The sequence below is a fragment of the Sturnus vulgaris genome, chromosome 16, assembly GCF_052056855.1.
Source record: "Sturnus vulgaris isolate bStuVul1 chromosome 16, bStuVul1.hap1, whole genome shotgun sequence".
Taxonomy (NCBI): Eukaryota; Metazoa; Chordata; class Aves; order Passeriformes; family Sturnidae; genus Sturnus; species Sturnus vulgaris.
In genome coordinates this window covers 6,516,413-6,542,440 of record NC_142258.1, presented here as the reverse complement: position 1 = coordinate 6,542,440, position 26,028 = coordinate 6,516,413, and the positions used below count along the sequence as shown (strand labels likewise).

The window sequence follows — 26,028 nt, the reverse complement described above, 5'->3', positions numbered from 1 at the left end:
AGCCAGTGTGGAAGTGGGGCTGGGGCAGGATCATGCTGGGCTTGGCTTGTGTGAGATTTAGGCAAAACATGCCATTCATTTGACATTTAAACTTTGTCCCTGTTTAGTTACCCTATAAATATATACCTGACAAAGCTCTTGTTCCTCTGGAGGGAACCTTTCATCTCCAGGGGAGAAATTGTGAAATATCTCAGTTATCATAACAGGGATCATTTCTTCACGGGCCATTGCTCAGAGATCTGTGACTGAGTCCTTCCTGTGGAAGTGAGAGGACTTTACTTCGAATTCTCTTTGATACAGAGGCCTCTGTCTCTGTTGAAGATCAGTAGTTTCATTCTCTGTGTGTGATTCATAACCAATCCACACGAAGAAGGGACCTCTATAAAATGGTTGCTCCTGTGGATAGAGCTCACACAGCAGCTCAAACCTTTGAATTTTTATAATATAAATTGATGCATCAGATAAAGTGAATGAATATGGAATTCTTCTCCACATTCAGAAGTTATCAAGAAAATAAGTACAATTTGTGAGCTCACACAATACCATTAGATGCCTTCTCAATGAATTTAATTCCTTCCTGTGTAGTTTTCACCCATGTTTCAAATTGCCTGCCCTGCTCAAGAATGGCAGCATCTGCAGCAGGAAAAGATTAATATTACTAAATAAAGTATTTAAGTGCTTTCAGATATCAATTAAAACAAGCTTTTAAAACAATCTAATATGTATATATCCTTCATGAAGAAATGATAAATTAGCCAGTGACTGACAGAGGTACAAATGCAGTCTTGAATTTGCACTGCAGTAATTACTTTTTTTTAATATCAGATAGTATGTGATTAAATACCCATGAGAAAATTAAATTTATGTGATGAATGGGTGTAGGATGAAGGTTAAGCTATTGTGAGAGCTGATACTGTGATGATTGTAGGAAAATATTACTTTAATTTATTTTGTTTCAAGATATTTCACTCTATAAATTTGGACTGCCTTTTTTTTTTCTCAAATAGTTATCTCATTTGGTTGATTAACAATGAATACAACTGTTATCTGCCAAGTGGTAGCTTAGAGAATACTACACTGGCTTTATTGTACTACAGGTAATTAAATTCCATTAAAGTTTGTGGGCCTTTTCTTCAGGTGGTTGAAGTTTTAACAAACTGTCTGCTGCCTTTAGTGGGTTCGAGACTGCTGCCATCTTCTGTTTGTTCCTTATTTATATTGTTTGTGTTTTCTAGGCAGCACAGCAAATAATTGAACTTCAGGAAGCAGCCCAAATAAATGCAGGGCTGCAACCAACTAATCTGGGGAGGAACAACAGCTTACATGATATGAAGACCGTTGTCAAGACTTGGAGGAACAGGTTACCCATCGTGTCAGATGATTTATCCCACTGGAGCAGCATTTTCATGTGGAGGCAGCATCATTACCAGGGTAAGTCTGCCTGGTCCAGCATGCATTCATCATAGAATTTTCCAGTTCTTGGTGACTTGATTTTGCCAAGTTTTAGTTTTTATTCAATTTTCTTTTAAGTGTTTGATTATCTTAAGTCACCTGTTTCATGTGTGTTGCTGTGTAAGGTGCTGCTCTCTGTATCTCTCCATTTACAATGACAAACGTTTCACATTGCCTCTGCAGCCATTGTGACTGCCTATGAGAACAGCTCCCAGCATGACCCCAGCTCCAACAATGCCATGCTGGGGGTTCACGCCTCTGCCTCTGCCATCATCCAGTACGGGAAGATCGCTCGGAAACAGGGGCTGGTCAATGTGGCCCTGGACATCCTGAGCCGCATCCACACCATCCCCACCGTGCCCATCGTGGACTGCTTCCAGAAAATCCGACAGCAAGTCAAGTGTTACCTGCAGCTGGCTGGAGTCATGGGCAAAAATGAGTGCATGCAGGTAGGGCAGCTCCATTCCTGAAGCTGCTGTTGGAACTTGTGGGATTACAGGGGCCATCGGATGCATTGATCTAAACAAGTGCCTGTATCCAGAATAGGGGCTGAATTGCCTTGGCCGTGTTTTACTGTTCAGGGAGTGTTGTTTTGAGTAATGCTGTTAGTCTAAAGCAGTTAATGTCCTCTGTGAACTGGATACTGTGAATATATTGAAAATTAGCTGACCCAGAAGTAAAGTGGGAGTTGGTTTTTTGTGATCTTACAAGATCGATAAACGGAAGAGACTTTGCAAATGGCATTATTTGTAATGGGGAAAAACAGCACTGCTGCAAAACTAATTGAAGTGAAATTGAGTGTCTGACTCATGAGTGGTGGATGCTGTCAAACTGAAGTAAAATTGTATGTGTTGAAAAGGAAAAAAATGTGATTTTAGGCAAAACCCACTGGCATGTGGGTGACCAGCAAATGAACCTTGTAATATAACAATATAAATAATATTATAACGTAAACAAGGTGGAAAAATAACCTGTTAAGTGTTGTCTGTAGTGTTTGGTTTGCATAGGCCAGTGGAAATTGTCAATCTATATTTTTAAAAACGAAAATGAAATACTAGAAAGTCATGCTATTTAAATTTCAAGATAATATTTTGGCTGTTGTTTTATGGCACTTTGATTTTACAAAGCCTTCCTTTTTAAAAGACTTTTCTCACTAAGGCTTATTTAACAGGGTCTTGAAGTTATTGAATCAACCAATCTGAAGTACTTCACCAAGGAGATGACTGCAGAGTTTTATGCATTAAAGGGAATGTTCTTGGCACAGATTAACAAGTGAGTATGCTGGCTGCAAGAGGCACTAGCACACATCTGAAAAGAATGCAGCCAAAGTATTCAACACAATATTTGAGCAAAAAAGCTGTTCCATATCTTTATATGAGCCTAAAATTTCTCACTGGTGTGTAAGAAAGTAAAAGTACCTGTGAGAGTTCCTTTGCAGTTTGGAAATGTAATGATTGGTCCTATATTGAAGCCTTGTAGGAAGGATGTAGTAATGGTTTTGCTTTGCACTGATTAGCATTTTACTATTTTGAGGAAGATCTATCTTTAATTCAATAAATAAATATTTTATTTGTCAAATTTTGTTTGGTGATGCCAAAAAGACCCTTTCAGATTTCAAGAGCTCTTAGTGGGCATGGGATTTAATGGCAATTTTGCTATGTGTTACATATGGGTGGAATAATTCCTTTACCACTGCATTGTGGCCACTTAGGGAATGAAATCCATCAGTACACTGCAACCTCACATAGCAATTCAAGTCAGGAAATGATGAATATCTTCTTCTGTGGATTCAAGAGAGAATTTTAAATAGGCAAAATGCAATTACTTTGATGGAAAGTACAGTGGGTGTTTATATGGTCACAGGCTTAATTGTAGTTGCGGTGTAAAGAGAAGAAAGTTTGCCTCCCCCATATTTTAAAATTAAATTCTTACAGAGAATTATCTCCGTCTGTTCCTTCAGGATAAAATGGGTAAAGGTTTCTGTTTAAAAACACGGTTCTGATGTTCTTACAGTTTCTTAATCTTACCAAAAACCACGGAAGCATGTTTTAGCACTGCAGGTGAGGTCGGGAATTTGGGAAGGTTTCAGTTTGGACCAGTGGCAGTGTTGAACCCGAAAATGAGCCTGCTGATTGATTACCTGTGTGTCAGCAAAACTGAAGTTAAAGGTCACCTCTATTCCTGCATCCTCCTGTGCTGCCCATTGGCTGGGCAAGGTGATAGAAACCATTTAAAAAAATCACCTCAGGTGTCAAGAGTGATGGATTGTAGAGTGGGAGAAAGGGAAACAGACAGAGAAGTTCCTTTTTTATAAAGGAGCAGTAGTGATACAAAGTCATCCATCAGGCTGCTGCTGGGCTGGTTCACTTCAAACCTTCATCCAGGTGCAGGAAGCTTCTGGAAGCAAGGACATTAATGAAGCACAGAAACTAATACATGACAGACAAAACTGTTTTCCTTTTTGGAATTATGCCTCAGTAGCTGGTCATTTTAATCTAGTATTATAATCACCCAAGCTGATATTGTTATCTTAAAAATACATTACAGGTAATTTAAAAAAATGAGTCAAACAAGCATCATGTTACTTTCATATGGTTTATTTCAATGCTTATTCTGCAAGGGAGAAGTGAAGTTTTCATGTTAATAAGGAGTCTTGAAATACTTTTAAGTTTCTTCATTTTGGTAATGCTTGTATGAGTTTTCTCATCCTTTATTTTTATGCCTAACATAGATTCAAGGGCTGTATACATATTGGGATGAATCATGCCAAATTTTGGACTTGTGACACTTGAGGAAACACGGAGAAAACCTCAGGAGTAACAAACAAATAATCTTTTGATTACCCAGAACTGTGTGATTGGCCTTCAAATTCCTTCACTTTTCATGTTGAAAAAAGAAACTTTTACAGCTGTGGGGATGAGGAACTGACTGTTTCAATAGTTGATTGTAAAATTTTTCATGACTTCTCTGGAAAAGGAGCTAAGTAAGATGCACTCCTCTAAAAGATAACTTACAAATAACATCTTCCCAATGTTGCTTTACTCCTTTTTTTGCTCAGTGGAGCAGCGTGTTTAAATGATTTTGCTTCTACTCCCCTTGTGTCATCATTTGCTCTTCTTTATCCCAGTTTTTTGGGATTCCACTGCAGTGCACTGGAAGTTTTTTTTTTTGTTTTTTTTTTTTTTTTTTTTTTTTTTTTGTTTTTTTTTTTTTTTTTTTTTAAGGGAGTATGTGGAGATTTTTAACACTTGTGAAACTATTTTCATTATGAAGCATTTACTTTTGTAGGTGCTGAACTTTAAAGAAAGCAAAATGACAAAACAGTTGTAAGGGGCCGAACTAGACAAAAATATCACTGAGTATTAGGAAACAAATTGCTTGTCCTATCACAAATCTGACTTAGACTAGCAAACAGTTACTAAATTATATAAAACTCATATTCTTGTCACCACACAGGTCTGAAGAAGCAAACAAAGCTTTTTCTGCAGCCGTGCAAATGCACGATGTGCTGGTGAAAGCGTGGGCCATGTGGGGGGATTACCTGGAGAATATCTTTGTGAAGGAGAGGCAGCTGCACCTGGGGGTGTCTGCCATCACCTGCTACCTGCATGCCTGTCGCCACCAGAATGAGAGCAAGTCCAGGAAATACCTAGCAAAGGTAAGGTCTAGGTGGTTAAAAAAGAATCAGAGCTCCACTCCCCTGGGAAGGGCTGGGATGAAGTTCAGTGATCAAAGTTTTTGTAATTAGAGAAAGGGTTCCTGAGGGAAAGCTTTAATTTAGATGGAAGGGATGTGTGTGGTTGCTCGTAACTCATCCTGCAGCTTTTTAGTTCCATGGGATGTGTGGGGTTTCATTTAGATGTGGAACCTTCCTGTAGGAGGAAGAGGACAAATCACATCCAGCATTTCTACTACAGTGTAGTGAAGTACTTGCAAAAAGGCATCCTTTGGTCCTTTAAAAAGTAACACAGTTTGAGGTCTCTTTATCATTACTATAGATAAATAATACTGCATTTTATTCCAGATAAGCCTTTTTCTGTACAGTTTTACTCTGAAATTCAACAAAATTTTGGCCAAAAAAGCTATTTGTGTTGTATGTTTCTCACTTCGGGGATATTTAATCTCTCTCATGAAGAAAATTTTTAAAATTGTACTAGACCAGGGAAGACAATTTGTTCTGACCATGAAACAAACACAGAAAATATTGTTTGAGATTAAAGGTGGCCGCAGTAGCACTCTGAAATTTATTATTCTCCCTGTCTGGTTGCATAATAATTCATGATTTTTAGTCAATGCTCAATATACATTTAAATTAAACTAGGGGTGGAGAGTTAAAATAATTAAGAATACCCAAAGAAATAATCAAGTTCTTGCATCAACGTTAATTTATCTGAGTTGTGAATTTTAGGTTCTATAAAATTGCCTAAATTTATATCCACACCCCCAGCCAAAGACCCAAAGGATTTCTGGAATGCAGTCGTGTTCATTTGCTCTTTTCTGTCTTGTTTCATAGTAAGGAGTACACTTACATTTATTAATTGCATCCTTTAAATATTTCTGAGGGGAAAAAATAGCATTGGCCAGGCACAATGAATTTGAGTTCTTGTCTCCAAGGCAGCTTTCAAGTACTCCACAGTCATATTAATAAAATATCTCTGCTTTTGTGCATCATAATGATTGCTGTGTCTTAAATTGAAGCACTGAGAGATCCTCTTGAAATTCTTTTGTAGGTTCTTTGGCTGCTGAGTTTTGATGATGATAAGAACACCTTGGCAGATGCAGTGGACAAATATTGTATTGGTGTCCCACCCATCCAGTGGCTGGCCTGGATCCCACAGCTGCTGACGTGCCTGGTTGGCTCCGAGGGCAAACTCCTCCTCAACCTCATCAGTCAGGTACAGAAGATCATCTCTAATTCTTTATTGTCTGTAATCTTTGTTGACAATATGAGATACAAATATTTTTTAAAGCAAATTACAAAAGTGCCAAGCTTTAAAAATGGTATTTTCTTTGCAGCTGTTGATGTGTTAAAAAATGGTAATTTCTGCCTTTAAGCGGGATATTTTAAATTTCAAAGTGAGTTTTACTTACTGAGATTAAATCCAGTGAAATTGTATCCCTATTTGCATGAAGCATTGCAGCTCTCCCTTTGGAATTCTATTTAATATATTTTTGTGAATGAGGTAGAGCACATGAAGTACATAGTTTAAAATGCATGCAGCATAGGAGTAAAGAATGGTTCGATGTAGTAGCTAAAGGGCAAACTCTGTCTAGAAGTGTTCTGGTGTTTGTTCATTCAGGTTGATGTAAAACAGATGTGAAGTCCCATTAAGGCACAGGTGGCCATGGAAGATCTCACAATACCTGAATTCCAGCCTTGCACTGCTCCACTGTTTCCTGGAAACTGGCACAGAACAACTGCTGTGCTGAATTCCTCACAGCACTCCTTTCTTTCTCTCCCTTTTGGTTTTTGAGATAGGGAAGTAGTGACCATGCAGGTCCCTTCCAGTTCAGGGTATTCTATGGTCCTGTGAGATCAAGCTGCTTTTATACTATCCCCTGTCTTTGCTTTTTCAGTCCTCTGAGAATGTGTGTTTTTGTAGCTAGAGAATATGTCATGGGTGCACACAGCTCTAGATAAGTATGTGTGTGCAGATGTACTCATGTTTCCTTCCCATTCTCTTCATAAAATTAAAATGTAACTTTGAAGAGACCATGCTCCCAAGCAGCTTAAGGCACCAAAGTAGGTAAGGCAAACTTTGATGGATATGACTTGGTATTGTCTGGCAACACTGGTGTGCTCTACTGTCTTCTGACAGAAAAAAATTCATTTCAACACATTTCAACATTGTAGACACTTTTTTATTTGTTGAGATCTGTATAAAATTTTTAGAAGTGAGTATTTGCTCAGAAGTCATACACTAGTTGGAGCTTAGACTTGTAAATACCACAGATACTCCTGTTTGTCTTGCCTTTAAACTTCAGGTACATAGGAAAAGTATGAAATAAAAAAATACCATGTTTTCTGTGTTACTGTTTTAAAACTCCACAATTCTCTTCAAATAACTTTTGAGTTACAGCATGAAGCATGTGTGTGTCAGGTTAGTGGTCTGTCTTAAATATCAAATTACTGAATACTTCAGTCCCATTGCAACATTTCCACCACTTACTGTATCCATTTGGATGGGGAAAGGATCTATGATTTAGTAAAACTGTGGCTGAAGAAGCCTCAAATGATATCTTAAGATGTGCTCTATTACAGGTAGCAGACACATGGTTTCTTTCCTTTAATAGATACTGAGATTTACAGATTTAAATGGGATGCTGAATGTCAACATCTCTCTAGGGTTGTTTTTTTTAATGGAAGCCATAAAATCCTGTTTTTATTTTTGGGTGCAGTTGGTATCCCCTTACATTAAGTGCTACAATTAGGTGGAGTAAAGTTACTCTCTAATGGGCTCTCTTATCAAGTATCGTGGGGCTTGCTGGGAGTTGTGGCCTAATTTAAAGACTAACTGCTGTCATTATGTCTGTTTTTCTTCCATTATGCACATGAGTAAGATCTTTGAGCTGGCCCAGCTGGGGCTCTGACATTATGCTGCTTTCAGGTTTATTAGGCAATATGATCTGGAAGCCCTAATTAGGTAATGTCTTAACAGTGTGTGCAGGGAGCTACCAATTCATCCTCCTTGGGTTTCTGTTCCTGAAAGAATCTTTAATTTCCATAAGCTGTTATTTAACACAAAGAGCTGATTATTCCTGAATTGGGCTCATTTACAAGAGAATCTGTCCACGTTGATGTGATCTGTAGTCAGTATTCCTTAACTGAGAAATGTGTATCTCCAAATAGGTGGGCAGAGTCTATCCCCAGGCTGTTTATTTCCCCATCAGGACCCTCTATTTGACCTTGAAGATAGAGCAGCGAGAGCGCTACAAGAGCGGTGAGTTTGGTCCTCATGGAATTGCTGGAGCTCTTTCTAATCTGACTTAATTGTTATGTTGAGTTTCACTGGATTTTACAGAGAAAACAGATTCTCTAGAAAACATACCAATTAGCAAGGCACGGGAAGAAGACTCTTGATAAGCTTTGCTTGCATTGATTTGTTTCTGTGGAGTTAAACCTGCAGATGGCTTGAGCTGTCTTGAATTTTCTTGTATAAAATACCAAGAGGAGTTTAATCTCTTTCATTCTCATGTCACCTTAATTATTGAGAATCTCATGTTCTTTACTGGATGTTTATCTTGATAAATTTGTGGAGAAGTAGAAAATTCTTGGTTTATAAATACAGGAGAATGTCACAGTTTTCTAAGATTCTCTAGACTAATTTTCATTGGAAGCATGAACCATGCAACATTTAATTTGTTTTCAAAGGAGCCACACTTGTAAAAATAATATCTCCATAATAACTTCATATGGTGAATTTTCAAGGAAAATTACCATCTCTGTTTATACCAGATAAAAGCAATGTTGGCTTTGAGAAATGTTTGGGAGATGGGGAAAGCATTCAGTAACTTGCACAATAACTTTTTCCCAAGAACAAATCACATCTGGAATAGTTATGTTAAATGAGTCCATGGAATTTAGTTGTTCTTTTGTCCCATATAATTTCCTGGGAATCCTGGGAGAGCTACTTGAACAACTCTTATTTCAGTTCTGTGTTCCTTATTACAAAGTACATTGTTTATTTAGTTGCCCTTTCCATTTGGGAATTAGTTCACTAAATTTCTGTATAAAATTTGAAAGGGCACTAATTTGTTTATTAATGTTTTATTTTTGTTTGGGTATTCTTTTGCAGAAGATGCCCACATATCCTAATAATTTATTCTTTTCCACCAACAGTAAAATATTTCCCTGTAGTTTCTGCCAAAAACACTGCTGAGTGGGTGAGTTGTGTGAGTTAGTAGGGGTCATCTGATGAAGCAAAACTGCTTAATCACTGTCTTGGGAGTTGTCATGCTAGAGATGTTTTGTGCTAAAAGATACAGACTATGACAGTTTGTCTGTTGTTGGCATCAACATGTTTATTCTTTAGTTATATATGAAAGGTCTCCTCAAAAGGGAAGGGAAAAATCTGCCCATAATTCAAATAATTTGATCCTATATGAAGCAATGTCTGTTATTTCAATATGTCTGTTATTAGGTTGGTAATGCAGAAGCTACATCTCCTGTGTGGTTTTGAGGAGTGTTTATTCTGCTTTAATGTTGGGAAGTCTGTACCATTAAATAGCATTTGGTGCCGAGTTTTCACTCTAAAAAATCCCAATTTTCTTTCTAAAAAAAGTCTTTCTGAAGCTCAGTAAGGAATACATAATGAATACTTGATGTAAATCTCAAGCCAATTCTTGGAACAATTTAGTTTATTTCAAACAGACACATATCAAGTTCATGGAAGGTAATGCTTATTTCCTTTTTAATGTTCACTTTGCAGATTCAGGGCAGCAGCAGCCAAGTTCAGTTGGAAACCAATCCCACTCTGCCTCAGACCCCGGGCCCATCAGAGCCACTGCCCCCATGTGGAGATGCAGCAGGATCATGCACATGCAGCGGGAATTGCACCCCACTCTCCTGTCCTCTCTGGAAGGCATTGTGGATCAGATGGTCTGGTTCAGAGAGAACTGGCACGAAGAGGTATTTGGCTTCAGAACACCTTCAATGTATGGATTGTCTAAGGGAAAGCTCACTGCAAAATATTTACCCAGAATTAATTTAAAACATCAAAGCTTAACTGTTTGTTTTGATTAGTAAACTGATGTTTGTAGAACTGGCTGTTCTGATTGGAGTTTAAGGATCTTGCTTATTTCTGGAAGCAGTACGGGGGTTTTGCAGAACTGTTAATGCCATAAATGCCTCTAGGATTTAAGCTGGTGTTCATATTAACTGAAAATGTATATTCTTACACGAAGTTTCAGAGATAGCAGTTTTCTTTTGATCTGGTGGTCTGTGACAGGTGGTGATTATTACCTGAAATCTGCATTGCAACTCAGAGCAGATGGACCTGCCACTCTGCTGTTACTTGCCTCTCAAAGTGTTGGAGTATTCTGTTCTGTCTGCCTAGCAGAGTGTTTATTTGAAGGTTCCTCATATCACCTTTTTTCATAAATCTTAAAATATGAAATCTAAAAGTAACCTGCTGTTGAAAGAGCAAGTTGTCCTTTGTGAAGCAGCATTTCCCTGCTCAGTTTGTTTGTTTGCAGTGCTAATGAAATTCAGTGCTGTCATTCTGATTGCCCCTCTGATACAGTTTAAGAGTAGAGTTTTAAGCAGATGTTTCTGAGAGAATAATTTTACTATATAAAATGCAGTGTGGGAATGAATATCTGGTGTCAAATCACAAAGCCTGATCTTCCTGACTATTTGTTTTTTCTGTTTTTCATTCTTAGGTTCTCAGACAGCTGCAGCAGGGCTTGGCAAAGTGCTACTCTGTGGCCTTTGAGAAAAGTGGAGCTGTTTCAGATGCCAAAATCACTCCTCATACACTCAATTTTGTCAAGAAATTAGTCAGCACCTTTGGAGTAGGTCTTGAGAATGTCTCCAATGTGTCCACCATGTTCTCTAGTGCAGCCTCAGAGTCACTAGCTAGGAGAGCACAGGCAACAGCTCAAGATCCTGTGTTCCAGAAGTTAAAAGGCCAATTTACAACAGGTAAATGTTTAAAATTTTTTAAAATGTTGCTTTTAATCTCAAGAAAATTTCCCCCCACAGTTCAGCTGTGAGGGCATTCTACTTTTTTATTCCAATATCTTTCCTGAGATAAATTTTAGAAAAAGGCACCTTTCTGTCATTCAGCAAACCTGAAATAATTTAGTTCCTGTCTTTTGTGCAGTAATAAATGTCATTCAAGTGGAAAACAGACATCAACCTAGAGAATATATATATATTGTTGTACTTTTATTATTGAAAACTGTGGTTTGATTACATATGTATTTTAAGATAGCTTACTTCAGTATAATATTTTTGTAATTTGCACAGAACTGCTGGCTGTATGTGAGGGACAGTGATAGTCTCTGTCTCTCTATGATGGCAGAATTCAATGAAATTTTCACCCCAGAACTCCAAACTGATGATTTTATGTGAAGTCTTTAAAAACAGCATACTTCCGATGAGTAAGATTACTTTAGTGTTTTGGGTAACTAGATTATAAAAATTCTATTACCCAAATTTACATCACTGGTAAATTGAATCAATAACTTTAATCAGATCTAATAAAAAAAGATACTTAAGGGAAGTAGCTTTTTTTGGTTCATTCATTTTCTCTTAACCAGTGGTTACATATCTGAGTATCTGATCTTGATTTAAAATTCTAAGAAAAGCTTGTTTACAAGCTTGATTTGTTTGGTGAAATGTGTTAAGGCCATGCAGCTCTTATGTGACAGAAAGTGACACTGATTGGCATCAGTGTTTTGTATTGCCAGAGTTTTGAGTTTTGCATAAATTCCTTGGCTTTTCTTTAAACACTGTGAGTGTTTGACAAGTCGACTTGGGGTGTTTTTTCAAGTATTTTGCTGATAATATTGTGAAAATAAGAGAACTGATAGGAATCCTGTGAAAATAACTGAGTTGTAGAAGTGACCTACATATCTCGTGCATGCCAAGCATTGCACAATGTCCTTTCTGAGGCACAGCAGTTGCATGAGAGCAGATAATGAAAGTCCTGAACCATATGATTAAATTTTTACTGGATGAAGTGTACTAGGGAAGGAAATGAAAGTAGAAACACTTGGTGTCTCTTTAATGAGAGCATACAGGGTAGGGAAAAAAAAAATCATGGGATAATGATCAATGGGATGAAATTTCACCAGTCCAAGTGCTGGGTGCTGTACCCAGAACAGAGTAACAATGGCAAGTACACGTGGAAATGAGGAGAGGGGAGGCTGGAGACCAGCCCTGGGTCAGGGGGTGCTTGTTGTAGATCCCTTCCAGCTGAAATGCTCTACATTAAATACAAGTTTGGACTTGATTTTAATTTTTAATAATGGTTTGTAGTCTGTACATTACAACAGTAGTATAGCCATTTCTTGATTGCTGTTAGTGTTGTTGATATGCTCAGTTTTGGTTGGATTTGAGTTAATTTTGGTCTGTCACAGGAGCTCCTGCTTCCTTTCCTGTGAGCATCAGAGAGCTCTGGGGTTTCCAAGGTGTAAAGGAAATGTAAAGACAGTGCCAGACTAAAGCAGTATTTCAAAACATTTCTAGGGAAACATTTAAGAAAATTTAATTACAATTCAGTTACAACTTTTAATTAAAAAGTGGAGAGAACTTCCAGTATTTTTTATGCTGTTTTTATTTTTTGCACATCTTTGTGATATATAAATGGCTCTTAAGGTTTTCAGATTTTCTCTCTTGATTAAGGAATTATATAGAAAAACATATAAACCAAAATATGACATAGGCCTGGCCATAAAAATCATGTAAAGTCATCAAATGCAAAGTGTTTCTTAGGAAACTGCAGTTAAATAACAGTAATTACTTTTTTTTTTACTATTTCATTTTTTATTTTTCAAGTACAATGGAATATGGATGTCTGCAGGATACATATAATTATTTTGCTTAGTGCTGGATTAGATTTTGTTTTAATCTGTTACATTCAGTGTTTAAACTTACAAATTAAATGTGGGAAAACAGAAGAAATTAAACCAATCAGCATACTTAATAATTTCTGTAATTTAATTCGTTATGCAGAAAATGAAAATAAGTTTTTTATTGATTTTGCAATAACAGTAGAATGTATTTAAATAATAGGATTGTGATTACTGTACTGAAGATTGCAAGGGCAGTTTTAACATTATGAGAAGGGAGTTGTAGAATGTGCCTGATGTGTGCTTCTGTCACACCACAATGTTCATATTTGTTTTTCCTGTTCCCAGTACCAGTTGCATTTGGATGATGGACAGATAATTACAGTGGTTGCCTTTCATTTCAGAAGTATCCAAGCTAAGGAGCTGTCTTGGAGTTAACTTTTGTCAATTATTCCAGATTAATGTTGACAGCTATGGTTTATAGACACTTGCAGCAGGGTTTGGTTGCATAATAATTTCCATCAACATCAGAGTTGTATTTTGATTCCTATTTGGAGCCACTGGAGACTCTCACACCATTTCTTATATTCTAAATTCTTTGTCTGCAGCAGTCTGGACTGTCAGACTGTGATAGGTCATCTTTATCCATCCTAATGTTTTATTATAAAAACAAATTTTACTTTGAATTTTTTTTCTAGAACTTCAAATGCATAGTTCTTTGACCATCTGTTCTTTGTTCTTTTCTTTTCTGCTAAACCTTTTGACATCAAAGAGTAGAAAATGCTGAAAAATGCTCCCTTTGAGAGCTCTCTCAGCAGTGAAAGCAGCACAAAAACTGCCTCAATTGTCCTTTTGTGGGCAGATGATAGTTTAGAGTTTGGATCAGCTTCTTTCTGCAACCATCTCTCCACTCAAGCTGAATATGAATGGAAAGTTCCAAAATACACCCTTGAAGGGCATGGTAATTTCCTCAAGACCTTGTCACCCAGCACAATGAATCCTTCACTGTTCCTGCTGGCTCTGCAGTCAGGAGGAAGCTCTTGAAACCCAAGTGTGGCTCTGAACTGTTTGGAGAGGGCAGGGGAAAGAGCTCTGTTCATTTTCAGCCTTTTTAAGGATTTTTTTTTTCCTTTTGTTCAGAAGTGAACATAGTGTACTTTGGTAGCTCTTTGCTTCCCTTGTAATTTTTAGGTAACAGGATGTTATCCAGGAAACACAGTTAGAGATGGATAATATTTGACCTTGGTGTCTGGTCTACACAGTCTTGGTTTTCTGGAGCTGAGTGATAAACCAGAAATCCTGCTCTCCTCTCACTGAAATTTTTCATCTTTATTGTTTTTTTCCAAAAGTTCTTGTGAGATTGGAAAGAAGTTTTGGAAAGTAGAGTATATAAATGTTTGAATAATCACTTCAAAAGCAAGACAGCACTTCAGTTTTGGAGAAGGCTTGAATCTTCTTCAGTGTCATGGGCATAAAGGATTGTCCTGCTCTGTGCAGCTAAGCTTACAACTCAGTTCTCAGGGACACCTGACATAATGGGTGTCTTGGCTTTTTAGCTGGAGATCCTTGAGGTGTGAACCTTTAATGGAATCAGGCTTTTCCCATGGTCATAATAATCTTAAAAATCTTCAAATGAACTGTTTCTTGCTCTAAAAGCATTAATAGCCTGTTGTCTTTGATTGCTCAGAACTATTTTCTTCCAGTGGAGCAGAAGTGTTTTTGTATGCAGTTCTGGAGTCTTTGTTTGGAGTCTTGTTTATTTTCTTAATGCCATGTTAATGATGTGTAGGTCAAGAGGACTGGGGAGCACAGAGGGTTTGATGCTCTAATTTTGCTACCTCGAGTAAGTTTTTTGGTGTTTCTTCCTGAGGAGTGATGGTACAGCCTTCAATCAGTGTGTTAAGAGCCATCAGGATTTTTTTTAAGTCTGTCTCACTGGGAAGAAGATTGTGCCCCATTTCTCCTCCCATTGAGAGTGGCAAAAAACTTCAGCAGCACTGAGAAGAGAGAGCAAACTGCTTCCACTGCAGTCTGTGCCATGGCCTTCAGTGATAATCTCCACTGAGGATAAGGGGGAAAACTTCCCATCCTGTTTAGGAATTGGTGGTGCAAGTAGTGAGGTACTTCAGAGCAGTGTGTGTTAGTTTGAAAAAGGTGTTTTCCAGTACTAAGTACTGAAGAAATGGATTTTCTTTTGAAACAAAACTACTGTTTGTATAGATTGTCTGCAAAGCAGAGAGACCTTGTACACAAATAATGTTTGGTCTTGTATTTCTCTTTCTTCCAGCTGAAGTGATTTTTCTTCTCAGTTGGAGTCTCTGTGACACAAGCAGAAAAACTAATTGAACTCTCTGTTTTTCCCATCTGCCACTGGGAAACAAAAATCCTAAAATAAGCATTCAACAAACTAGAGCTGCTCTTGTGGTGAACTGAGTGACTTTTTTTTGTGAGGAAAATACATTGATGCGTGTTTTTACCTCTTGGCTGATTCACATTAGCACAAAAATCAGTTGCAGTTTGAGGGTACTTTCCTGTACTTCAGAGATTTGGGAGATAAATGATGCAATAATTTTGTCACTTTGATGAAATGATTTACTCCCACTGCTCACTAGAGGGTAGACTTGGGATTTTAATAAGAGTGTTTTACAGTGATATTGCAATAGATGCACTGCCCACAGCAGGCAGGAAAAGAAAAGGGAATATTACATCCATAAATATGAAACTGTATTTTTCATTGCAGACTTTTTTCTTACAGAAGTAGAAAGGATTTTGTATGAGCTGGTTTTTTGCTCTGTCTTAGGCTGGTAAACTTAGGTCTTTCATTGGAAGCTTTTAGCATATCAGTTTGTGGATACTGTTTCCTGTGGATCAGTTTATTGTGAAATCTGTTGGGTGATGTGTTCTCTGATATTTATTTAAGTAACAGAACAGCAAAGTGAAAGCAATCTTAAGGTACATTGTTTTCTTTGGCATTAGAATCCTGGGTTAAAGAAAAGAACTTAGAAGAGTGTGTGACAGGAACTCTGCTGGCTAAATGAATGTTTTATGTTGTTTGTAGGAGTAAGTCTTTTGGACAATCAGAGTTTTGAGTGGTTTAATTGTGGTTGAAAAAAACTTTTATATGCAGTAATTGCTGTGTGCACATACTTAATTCACTCTTGGCACACTTGCAGGCAGATGTTTGTAGAATATTTATGTGGTCAGATTTTCTGAGCAGCACTCATGTTTGTTTGGTTTTTGGTATTTTTGTCAACTTAGGAAATGAAGGTTGAAATGAAGGTTCTGCAAGAAAATTTAAACAAATTTTTAAGACTTAATCTTCTGTTGTATTGAGTAATACTGAAGATTCTATTTTGCTGTAAATCTCAGATATTCTGAATTGTCATTCTCTGTTTTTTTTCAGTTGCCTTTTCACTTGAGACGTGTTAACTTAAAATGGCATCTTCTAGGGAGTAGAGATGAGTTTAAAAATTCAAGTCTGTTGGTTCACTTGCACAATTTGGGATGCCATAATTAATGATGTTTACAGAGAGTAGTTTGTCTTCTTATCCAAGTGCATTTAATCTTTCATTGTTGTGGCAATGAAGTGCTGAGCCATCGTTTCATGAATGTGGTTTATTCATTTTCCCTCTTTTGGGAAATTCAAAGACATTTATTTATTTATTCATTATTTGCTTAGTCTGAAGCTGTAGTGAGAGCAATGTTGGGAAGATGGTGTTGGTGTGGCCCAGAAAATGCTCAGTATTGCAGTGATTTCTGTTACAGAATTACTTGCATAATGGACCAAAGTTCATGTATTGACCTTGAGACAATTCCTTCTTCACCTGCAAGTGGATTAAAGGAGATATTCTCACTCTGTAATACTGTTAGCATTGCAGTGGAAAGAGTAGACTGTTTGCATAATATTGTCATTTTTCTTGGGCTACTGTGGCTGTTCTTCCTGTAGTGTCTTTCAATTGTTGTCTAAGACAGGAAAGAATAGGAATTTTCTTGTGGCTGAGAAGAGAATAGTAATAATATTTTTATTATTTATCCTGCAGTTCCTCACAGATTCTGTTGAATCCTCAACTGGGGCTCTTTCGTTCCTTTTAGAAGTGAAAGGTCTCCACTGAATTTATATAAATAAATAAATAAATAAATGACTTGTAATGAAACAGGTAGAAAATTACAGTGCTATAAAGTAAGCTTACTTTTTTTCTTTTGCTAAGTGGTCTGATCTAATAATTTGGGGTTTTACTGCTTTCTTTCTATGCAGTATGTCTGGTTGCAGTCTATAGAGAATTCAATACAGTAGTAGTATTTAAATTTTTCATGATTTGCTTTTCAATGTTTGTGTGGCTGTAAAGCAGGAAAATCTTAGGAAGTTCGGAATAATAATAAACAACAGAATATTTTAGAGTTGTATACAGAAAAGAGGTAGCAGATTCTGACAGGTTTAAGTTATTGTTATATAATGCTAGGACTTTGCTAAAAGGGAGCCTGTCTTTTAAGGGCAGTTCAGCTTAGTGGGGGTGTGTGTGTTTGGTTACACTGTTAAATTGGGTGATTTGGTTTTGTTTGGCTTTTTTTTTTTTAGATTTTGACTTCAGTGTGCCAGGATCAATGAAACTCCACAACCTTATCTCCAAACTAAAGAAATGGATCAAAATTCTGGAGGCCAAAACTAAACAGCTTCCAAAGTTCTTCCTCATAGAGGAAAAGTGCCGCTTTCTAAGTAACTTTTCAGCTCAAACTGCAGAAGTAGAGATACCTGGAGAATTCCTTATGCCAAAGCCAACACATTACTACATCAAGATAGCAAGGTAACCAAAAAAATCCCTTTGGTAGCTGTAATTCTGTAAACAGAGAAGAAAATTAAAGCCTTCTCCATCCATCCATCCATCCATCCATCCATCCATCCATCCATCCATCCATCCATCCATCCATCCATCCATATCCATCCATCCATCCATCCATCCATCCATCCATCCATCCATCACTGTAGAGGTGGGCACAACACACAGATAGACACACTGCATTTCAGAAGGCTAATATCCCATTTATTACTACAGCTAGCTGTCTTTTATACACTCTACAAAGTTTACACTTTGTTCATTGGTTACAATAGATCAACATAATGTTGATTGGTGTAAAACTATCTACGCCTCTGTTTTTCAGAAGACTTTTCTAAAAATACTTTTCCCAGCTGCAGGTTTTCTTTCCCACTTATCTCCTTCTCCTTCTTCTCTTCTTTTGGTCTCCAGGCCAACAGCCTTGATAGAATACCTTTCAGAAATAACCCTTATTCATTAACCCTCTCTGGCTCACAGATCAGCTCTCACATCCATCCATCCATCCATCCATCCACTCTGCAAAAGTAGATGTATATTTTATAGCAGATACATGTTTTATGTATGTATATTACACATGTATAGTCCAACTTTGATGTAAGACCTTTTTAATTTATCCTCCAATAATTTTATGATTGATCACTAAACACCTGCGCTGTTCATAGTTCATTTGGTTTTCTTGCACATTGCTGTAAGTTGAGATTCGTGCTTTTATTACAATCACTGGAGATCCTGTTGTCCGAGACAGCCACAAAGGTCTCACCTAATGATCCTGGCAGGTTCATGCCGAGGGTGGAGATAGTGCAGAAGCACAACACAGCTGCTCGCAGGCTGTACATCCGCGGGCACAACGGGAAGATCTACCCGTACCTGGTGATGAACGACGCCTGCCTGACCGAGTCTCGCCGCGAGGAGCGCGTCCTGCAGCTGCTCCGCCTGCTCAACCCCTGCCTGGAGAAGAGGAAGGAGACCACCAAAAGGCATTTGTTTTTCACAGGTACCGAAAAGAGAGAGATCTGTGTGGTTTTTAAGTGGGTGTTGTGCTCAGAGGTTGTAATCTCCGGAGGTTTTTGAATATGCAGAAGGTAAATTCACATCTGTCTGGGTGATGAGTCTTGTCTGGAGCTGTAGCACCCCTCTGGAGAAGTGCAGCTGATTGCACGGGGTCTGGGGTGTTTTTAGAAATGCTTATGTGCATTCCTTATGATATTAAATGCACTTGTGAATATTTAAGGCAGAGATGCCCACTGGGCCTGTTGGTGTGGAAATGGGTACACATACTTCAGGATAAACATTTAGAGACAACTGAAGAGGAACAGAACAAAACCTCCCCAAGTTGTGATATACGAATGCTAAATTTCTTTTACATCTTCCACATAACAGAAGAAATATTTTTTCTTTTTTCTGCTGAATTTCATCTGAACAAAGTATCACCCTCATTCCTAAAGGTAAAGAAAAATACGAAGGTGATGCGTGCTCAATTTTTTTTGAAAATACAGTTGATATTTCTGTTAAGATATAAAAAAACCCTGCTGTAATTATTTTTCACGTGAGCTTGTAAATTAGTTAAAAGCATAGCATTAAAGTTTTCTGTTGATGGGCTTCAGTTGATCTTCAGGGCTGTGTTTTAAGGGCTGGTGTGTCAGCATTTGGGATCTGGATGAGCTCAGGTTTGCTCTGCCCTCTCTGCCCCGCTCCCTGCAGTGCCGCGGGTGGTGGCCGTGTCCCCGCAGATGCGGCTGGTGGAGGACAACCCCTCGTCGCTGTCCCTGGTGGAGATCTACAAACAGCGCTGTGCCAAGAAGGGCATCGAGCACGACAACCCCATCTCCCGCTACTACGACCGGCTGGCCACGGTGCAGGCTCGGGGCACGCAGGCCAGTCACCAGGTACCGGAGCACAGGAGGGAACACGGGGCTTTGCCCAGCGCCCTGAGTGCCCTGGGCAATTCCATGCAGGGCTTTGCCCTCACCCTGAATGCCCTGCCCTGGGCAATTCCATGCAGGGCTTTGCCCTCACCCTGAGTGCCCTGGGCAATTTAATTTTCCCCAGCACACTGTGTGCCCTGCTCTGGGAAATTTCACCCAGGCTTTTCCCCAGCACCCTCCCTTACCCTTGCAAATTCCCCCCAGTGTTTCTTCAGAACTTAAGATTTTCTTTATGTACTAAATAACAGAATATTTTGTAGTTTAGAAAAGAGGTAGCAGATTCTGACAGGTTTAAGTTGTTGTTATTATTATATACAAAGCTAGGACTTTGCTAGAAGGTTTAATGTAGAAAATAGAAATGTTCAGCACAGCCTGTCTTTTAAAGGCAGTTCAGGTTAGCAGAGATATGTGTGTTTCGTAGATGTCATTAGATGTTAGTGCATGGTGCACGGGTGGCAGTTCGATTTTTTTGCATTTATTTTGATTTTGCATAATGAGAACTCTGTATCTCTTTGGAGTTTTTGGTGATCTTGGAAAGATTTTTGTAAAAAAAAAAGCTGTATTTGTATTGCTGGAAGTTGTTGTGGGTAAATGCAACTGAAAACAGGCAGGGTGCTGATTGATTTTTTTGCTCTCTTGTATAGTGCTTTAAAAATAATTAATTGACAGCATGGGAAGCAGCGTTCCTAATTTACATAAGCAGCTACAGCATGGTATGTGAGGCAGGCTTCCCGTGGTCTTCTAATGTTTCTCTTAAAATTGCCAGTGGATCCATTCATCTAAGCCAAACAGAAGCAGTTGGGCAATCTCGCCTAATAAATGAAGTACTCAGAAAGAGCAAAGCTCCCTCTCTCTGTAACTTCCAGCAAACAGCCAGTTGTGATACATAAAGTGGTTTTATGGTCTTTTTCTTAGGCTTAGTGCAAGTTCATACATAAAATGCCAGTCCCATTCCAAATACAGCTATTAGAAAATACACTGTAAATATGTATTACAGATGTAGTTTAAACAATTGTCTCAGACTTTCTTTGTTACAAAATAAAAATGGAAATGCTATGTAACATTTGTTTCTATTTTCAGAATTCTTACATTTGGAACTTTAACAACCATTTAATTGAAGTCAACATGACTATCATGCTTTCTGGTGTAACAGAGCAGATCCTAATCTTACTTCTTTTTCTAACTCATTAGGCTAGTATATGCTACAGTAATTAAATATTTTGGTAATTTTTTCATTTTTTTAACTTTTCCTAAAACGAGGTACATCGATTAAGAGGAGATTGGTAGTTGCTTTAGGTCAATTTGTTGCTAAGAAGTGCATTAAAAACGCCTTTTTCCAACTAAGCCTTGTGCCGTGCAGGTTCTCAGAGACATCCTGAAGGAAGTGCAGAGTAACATGGTTCCTCGCAGCATGCTCAAGGAGTGGGCCCTGCACACCTTCCCCAACGCCACCGACTACTGGACCTTCCGCAAGATGTTCACCATCCAGCTTGCCCTCATTGGCTTCGCAGAGTTCATCTTCCATTTGAACAGGCTCAACCCCGAGATGCTGCAGATTGCCCAGGTGTGCTTCAGTTTGTTGGTTCTCTCGTCTTGGGTCGGATGGATATTTGCACTCTGCTTTTGAAACGAGTCAAAGTTCAACACGGATAATTAACAGTGCATTTCAGTGGGCTTTTTATTGCTGTGTGATTGCACATCCTATAGGGAGAACCTGCATTGCCCTGGACATCAACTCTGCCTTCGGTGCTGATAGTTTAGAACTTTTTGAAATTGTTCTTAGATATTGGAACTCCTCCTGTAAATGACTGATAAGTCTCTCTTTTTAGTATTCTTTCAAATACATTGCTTTCAAAGTACCTTTGTATTAAATCTTAATTAAATCAATTAGGTGTAAGAATTAAAATTTAATCAATCAGGTGTAAGAGAAATAAAATTTAGAGCTTCATGTTCTTAAAGGGCTAGATTCCTTTTCAAATACCATTCTCTTTTGAGCATACCCATCAAGCTACACCTCCTATTAATTATGGTTTTTGCATTTTAACCCAACATTTAAAATCAGGTTTGCCACCTTAAAAAAGAGCAAAGGTGGTATTTATTAAAGTCTCAATGTCATTTTAATGCTTGGAGAGCTATAGTCTGTATAGCAATTAGGAATTTTGATCCCTCTTTTAAGTGTTCAGCTGTTTAATCACAGTGAACCTTAGACACTGAGTGTTGTCCCAGTGGTCTGTTGGCAGTGACTCTGTACAGAGCAGAATCCAGAGGAATCTGTTCCTTATGTTTGATATTACATGTATTTAGTAAGGAGGTTTGGACACAACATTTTGAGAGAACTACTTACCTTTGTGTTTGCCATTATTTATAACTTCATTGTTAAAAAAACTATTGAAGCACTGTTGGAACTCAGCATTAACAGAAACAAAAATCCAACTGCTTTGTTCCATGAATGAAAATCAGTTCATTTAATTGCTTTTGTGCATCTTTCTGTTCAACCCAGGATACTGGCAAGCTCAACGTGGCTTACTTTCGCTTTGACATTAACGATGCCACTGGAGATCTGGATGCCAATCGCCCGGTTCCCTTCCGGCTCACCCCAAACATCTCGGAGTTCCTCACCACCATCGGCGTGTCAGGGCCCCTCACTGCATCCATGATTGCAGTAGCTCGCTGCTTTGCACAGCCAAACTTCAAGGTTTGTATTCCTTCTGCATGGTTATGTGTATTTGACAATTTAGAAATGAAACAGCACTTTTTTGGTGAAGGTAGGAATTGAGTGATGGTGCATATTTGTTTTAAAATTTTACCCTGAGGTCATCACAAAGACCAGCTGAAATATTGGAAATGTTTGGAAATGTTTTATTTGTTATGCATAAATGTTTAATTTGACTCAGACTGGACACATAAGTTTGCCTTAGAAGCTTGAGACTGTCAGAGTTGGCAGATTAATACCAGTAACTCAACTCAGAGATGAGAAAAAATAGGAAAGTATTTGTTGCAGGCATTTCTTTTCCATCCAAGGATAGAACTGGCCTGTATAACATATATGTGTATATATATTAGATACATATGTATGGGTGTTGTAGTCAGTGTTCTTTCCCTGTGTAGCAGAAAATAATATTCCCTGAGAGTGTAATGACTGCAAAAAAACCCTCCAGCTTTACAAAGTATTCCAAATCTTTGCCCAAGACTTCTGTGTGGTAAAAGCCATGAATTTAGTGGAGTAACTTAAAAATAGGATGTACACAACTGTATCTGTGTATCAATATCTTAATATATGTTATTAATTTCTGTAAGAGTCATTGTGTTGTGCTTTTGTAATGGAAACGTTTTAGGAAAAGAAACACCCGGAGAGGAAATAATAAAGATTTTTGGAAGCCACACTCACCTTGAAAAGTCGGAAATTGCAACATGGCATCAGAAGTCTCAAAATGCTGTTGACTAAAATCTAGTAAATTCTGTAATCTGATAGAACCTGATTGTTCTTTGGATGCAGTGCAATAATCTGATTTTCTTCTTCGTATAGGTTGATGGCATCCTAAAAACTGTGCTAAGGGATGAAATCATTGCGTGGCACAAAAAAACCCAAGAGGACACCTCCTCTCCACTGTCAGCAGCCGGGCAGCCCGAGAACATGGACAGCCAGCAGCTGGTTTCACTGGTTCAGAAGGCTGTGACTGCCATCATGACTCGCCTCCACAACCTCGCTCAGTTTGAGGGAGGGGAAAGCAAAGTCAACACTCTGGTAGCAGCTGCAAACAGCTTGGACAACCTCTGCAGGATGGACCCTGCCTGGCACCCCTGGCTGTGACTTGAAACTTTCAATAGTTTGGGGGCAATTTGTTGTTTCTGTTGTTTTTGGTTTTTTTTTGTCGTTTTTATTTCTTCCTGTTGTTTGTGGTGTGAGCCATATTTTGTGTTAAGAAAATGTGAAAAAAGCTTTCCAGACGATGGCTTATCTGTCACACTGCATTTTGTCAGTTTTCATTCTAGCTGTGTTTACAGTAGTATGGAGTTTTTACTGTTTTTAATTTTATGAGGAGACATTTCCTCCTGTTTAAGCAGTTGATATGCAACAGCAGCTTTCGCAAATAGATTAAAATGAAGAGAGAAAAATAATATACAGAAAAATCTAATTTTATGATGAAGACTATGAATTTAGGCTATGAATTTATGGCAGATTTAGGGTCTGCCCTTCCTAATAACCTGCAGTATATAAATTTTTTTGTACAATAGTAATTACTAAAAAAAAAGAAAAATACAGTGATCCCAGTTACTGAGTTTTACTCTGAGATTTTACTTAATCACTCTCTCTTCATAATGCCAAATTGAAGGCACAGATAAATGCTCTTAACTTTTAAGTTTGCTTCAAATTTACACGAGCAATGTTGCTTTGTACAGACAGTTTTGTACCAAATGTTATAGAGGTGAGATTTTGTTAGGCACTGAGAAAATGATGATCAAATTGTGCTGACTTTTCCTAGAGCACAAGCTATGTACAGTAAAAGTGTAAACCATTTAGAGTATTTGGTTTAGTTGTGGACAGTGTTTGGGGGGAAGTTTATAAAAGGATGGAAAAAGTCATCCTTTGATACCTGTATTTGTCTGTAATAGAGAAAATGAAATCTTATCAATGAAATCTTATCTTTAGAATTACAGTAGCTTCTTTAGAATCAATCTGTTCCTTTGTAATTTAAGAAAAAGAGCAGTTTAATGTTTCGCTCGTCTTTCTGTTGTGTTAGCATTTTTATAAACCTTCAGTGTTGAGAATGTTAAATTTGTACAGAGTGATTTTTTCCAAAATAAATATTTTATAAAACTCTCTGTGGTATTCATTTTATTTATAATATTTTTAATATTAACCTATGAGTATGATTTTGCTTCATTGTATGATGTATGGATCAAACATGGCCCTTCATTCCCATGCTTGGTGCTCCTTTTGTATCAAAGAGAGTTTTTCTCAAATAAGTGAGTGCTAAGGACTACATAAAGATTTGGAAAACAAACATAAATTTTTTTTTGGCAAAGACTTCCTTATCAAAATCATGTTGGCAAGAAGAGTCTTATAAAACATAGTGCTTCCTGCATGTGTCACAACACGCTGTGTGTGCAGTCATTCACAACTGAGCTCAGTGCTTTCAGCACTTGAAGGGAATTGTTGCCTTCCCTTTATTGAAGATTGTAATGTTTGCAGCTGTGAAATACAGCACACACTGCACAGAGGAGCTGCAGGATCATTTCTTAATCATGTGCACGTCTTGGATTTGTCTGAGAGATGACAGCATTCCCTGACAGGAAGTCATCAGATAATTCAGCTGCTTTTCTGTCCATGATAGAAATCTTAATGGGAAAATGCGAATGTGAGTTAAGAGACAAATCTTGGTTGTCTTTACATTTATGACATCTCTCTTGCTCGTGGCATCATCTCAAATATACTAAAAGAAGATTTGGGGTGTGAGGGAGCAGAGTTATTTTAATGAGCTCCCTGATGGTGTTAATATGCAACTGTTAATACTTGGTTCTCTTCTTTCATGAGCCTATGCTATGGATGTATCTCAAATCCTGAGAAGGTTTACACAGTCTTAACCCAGAGTTTTACCACCAGCTCCAGGAGATAAATCTGAAAGCTTTTAGTTGTACATTCTTCAGAGCCTGGGGGATATCTGACATCTCTTGTATCATCAGCAGCTGTCCATTAGCAGCAAAGTGCTTTGACAAAGTACAGGGTATGAAGTTCCTGATTATCTTCATGAACATGTGACATCTATCTTAGCTGCATTTAATTTTTTATGATTGTAGATAAGGGTTCCCTCTGTCTTGTTAGAGATCCATGCTCAGAATGCATCTTGCTGAGCAGATACTTGAAAGTGAACTACATTAATTGTCAATTCACTCTAAGTATTCCCTTCAAGGTCTCTTCCCTCAGATTAGATACTACACAAAAAACCCCATGTCATTACTCTGTAAAATCAAACACTCGAGAATAAAAAGAGGTCAAATTTAAAATTGTCTCTGAAACTGTGTATGAGCATTATGCCATTCTGAAAACTCCTCCTGTTGTGTTTGTTTTTTAACCCCTGTAGAGTTATGGACAGATTTAACCAGATCTTCTAACTAGTGACTAATGACAAGTCCTTGACACCAAAGTTGTGCCACCTATAATTCTGTATACAATATGCATGTTGGAAGACTTTGGCACGTGTACCTGGGAGGTCACTCGAGGCACAGAGGTATGAACAACTAAGAAGCAAATTTGGCGTGAAAAACTGGATAAAAATGTGAGCTGTGGATATTATGGAGAA

At 37.9% G+C, this 26,028-nt stretch overlaps 1 protein-coding gene across 1 annotated transcript in view; it reads left to right on the top strand.

Annotated features, from left to right (window-relative positions):
* The window catches only part of TRRAP (transformation/transcription domain associated protein), a 74,819-nt gene extending 50,271 nt beyond the window's left edge, over window positions 1–24,548 (top strand). The window contains exons 58-71 of the mRNA XM_014869738.2: window positions 1,236–1,431; window positions 1,636–1,901; window positions 2,624–2,724; window positions 4,909–5,110; window positions 6,183–6,347; window positions 8,303–8,393; window positions 9,882–10,081; window positions 10,834–11,095; window positions 17,546–17,771; window positions 18,578–18,795; window positions 19,503–19,687; window positions 21,087–21,290; window positions 22,227–22,421; window positions 23,253–24,548. Coding sequence (XP_014725224.1) covers window positions 1,236–1,431; window positions 1,636–1,901; window positions 2,624–2,724; window positions 4,909–5,110; window positions 6,183–6,347; window positions 8,303–8,393; window positions 9,882–10,081; window positions 10,834–11,095; window positions 17,546–17,771; window positions 18,578–18,795; window positions 19,503–19,687; window positions 21,087–21,290; window positions 22,227–22,421; window positions 23,253–23,537 — 2,796 coding nt within the window. The 3' untranslated portion in view covers window positions 23,538–24,548. The remainder of the gene's footprint in view (window positions 1–1,235; window positions 1,432–1,635; window positions 1,902–2,623; window positions 2,725–4,908; window positions 5,111–6,182; window positions 6,348–8,302; window positions 8,394–9,881; window positions 10,082–10,833; window positions 11,096–17,545; window positions 17,772–18,577; window positions 18,796–19,502; window positions 19,688–21,086; window positions 21,291–22,226; window positions 22,422–23,252) is intronic.
* The last annotated feature ends 1,480 nt before the right edge of the window (window positions 24,549–26,028 follow it).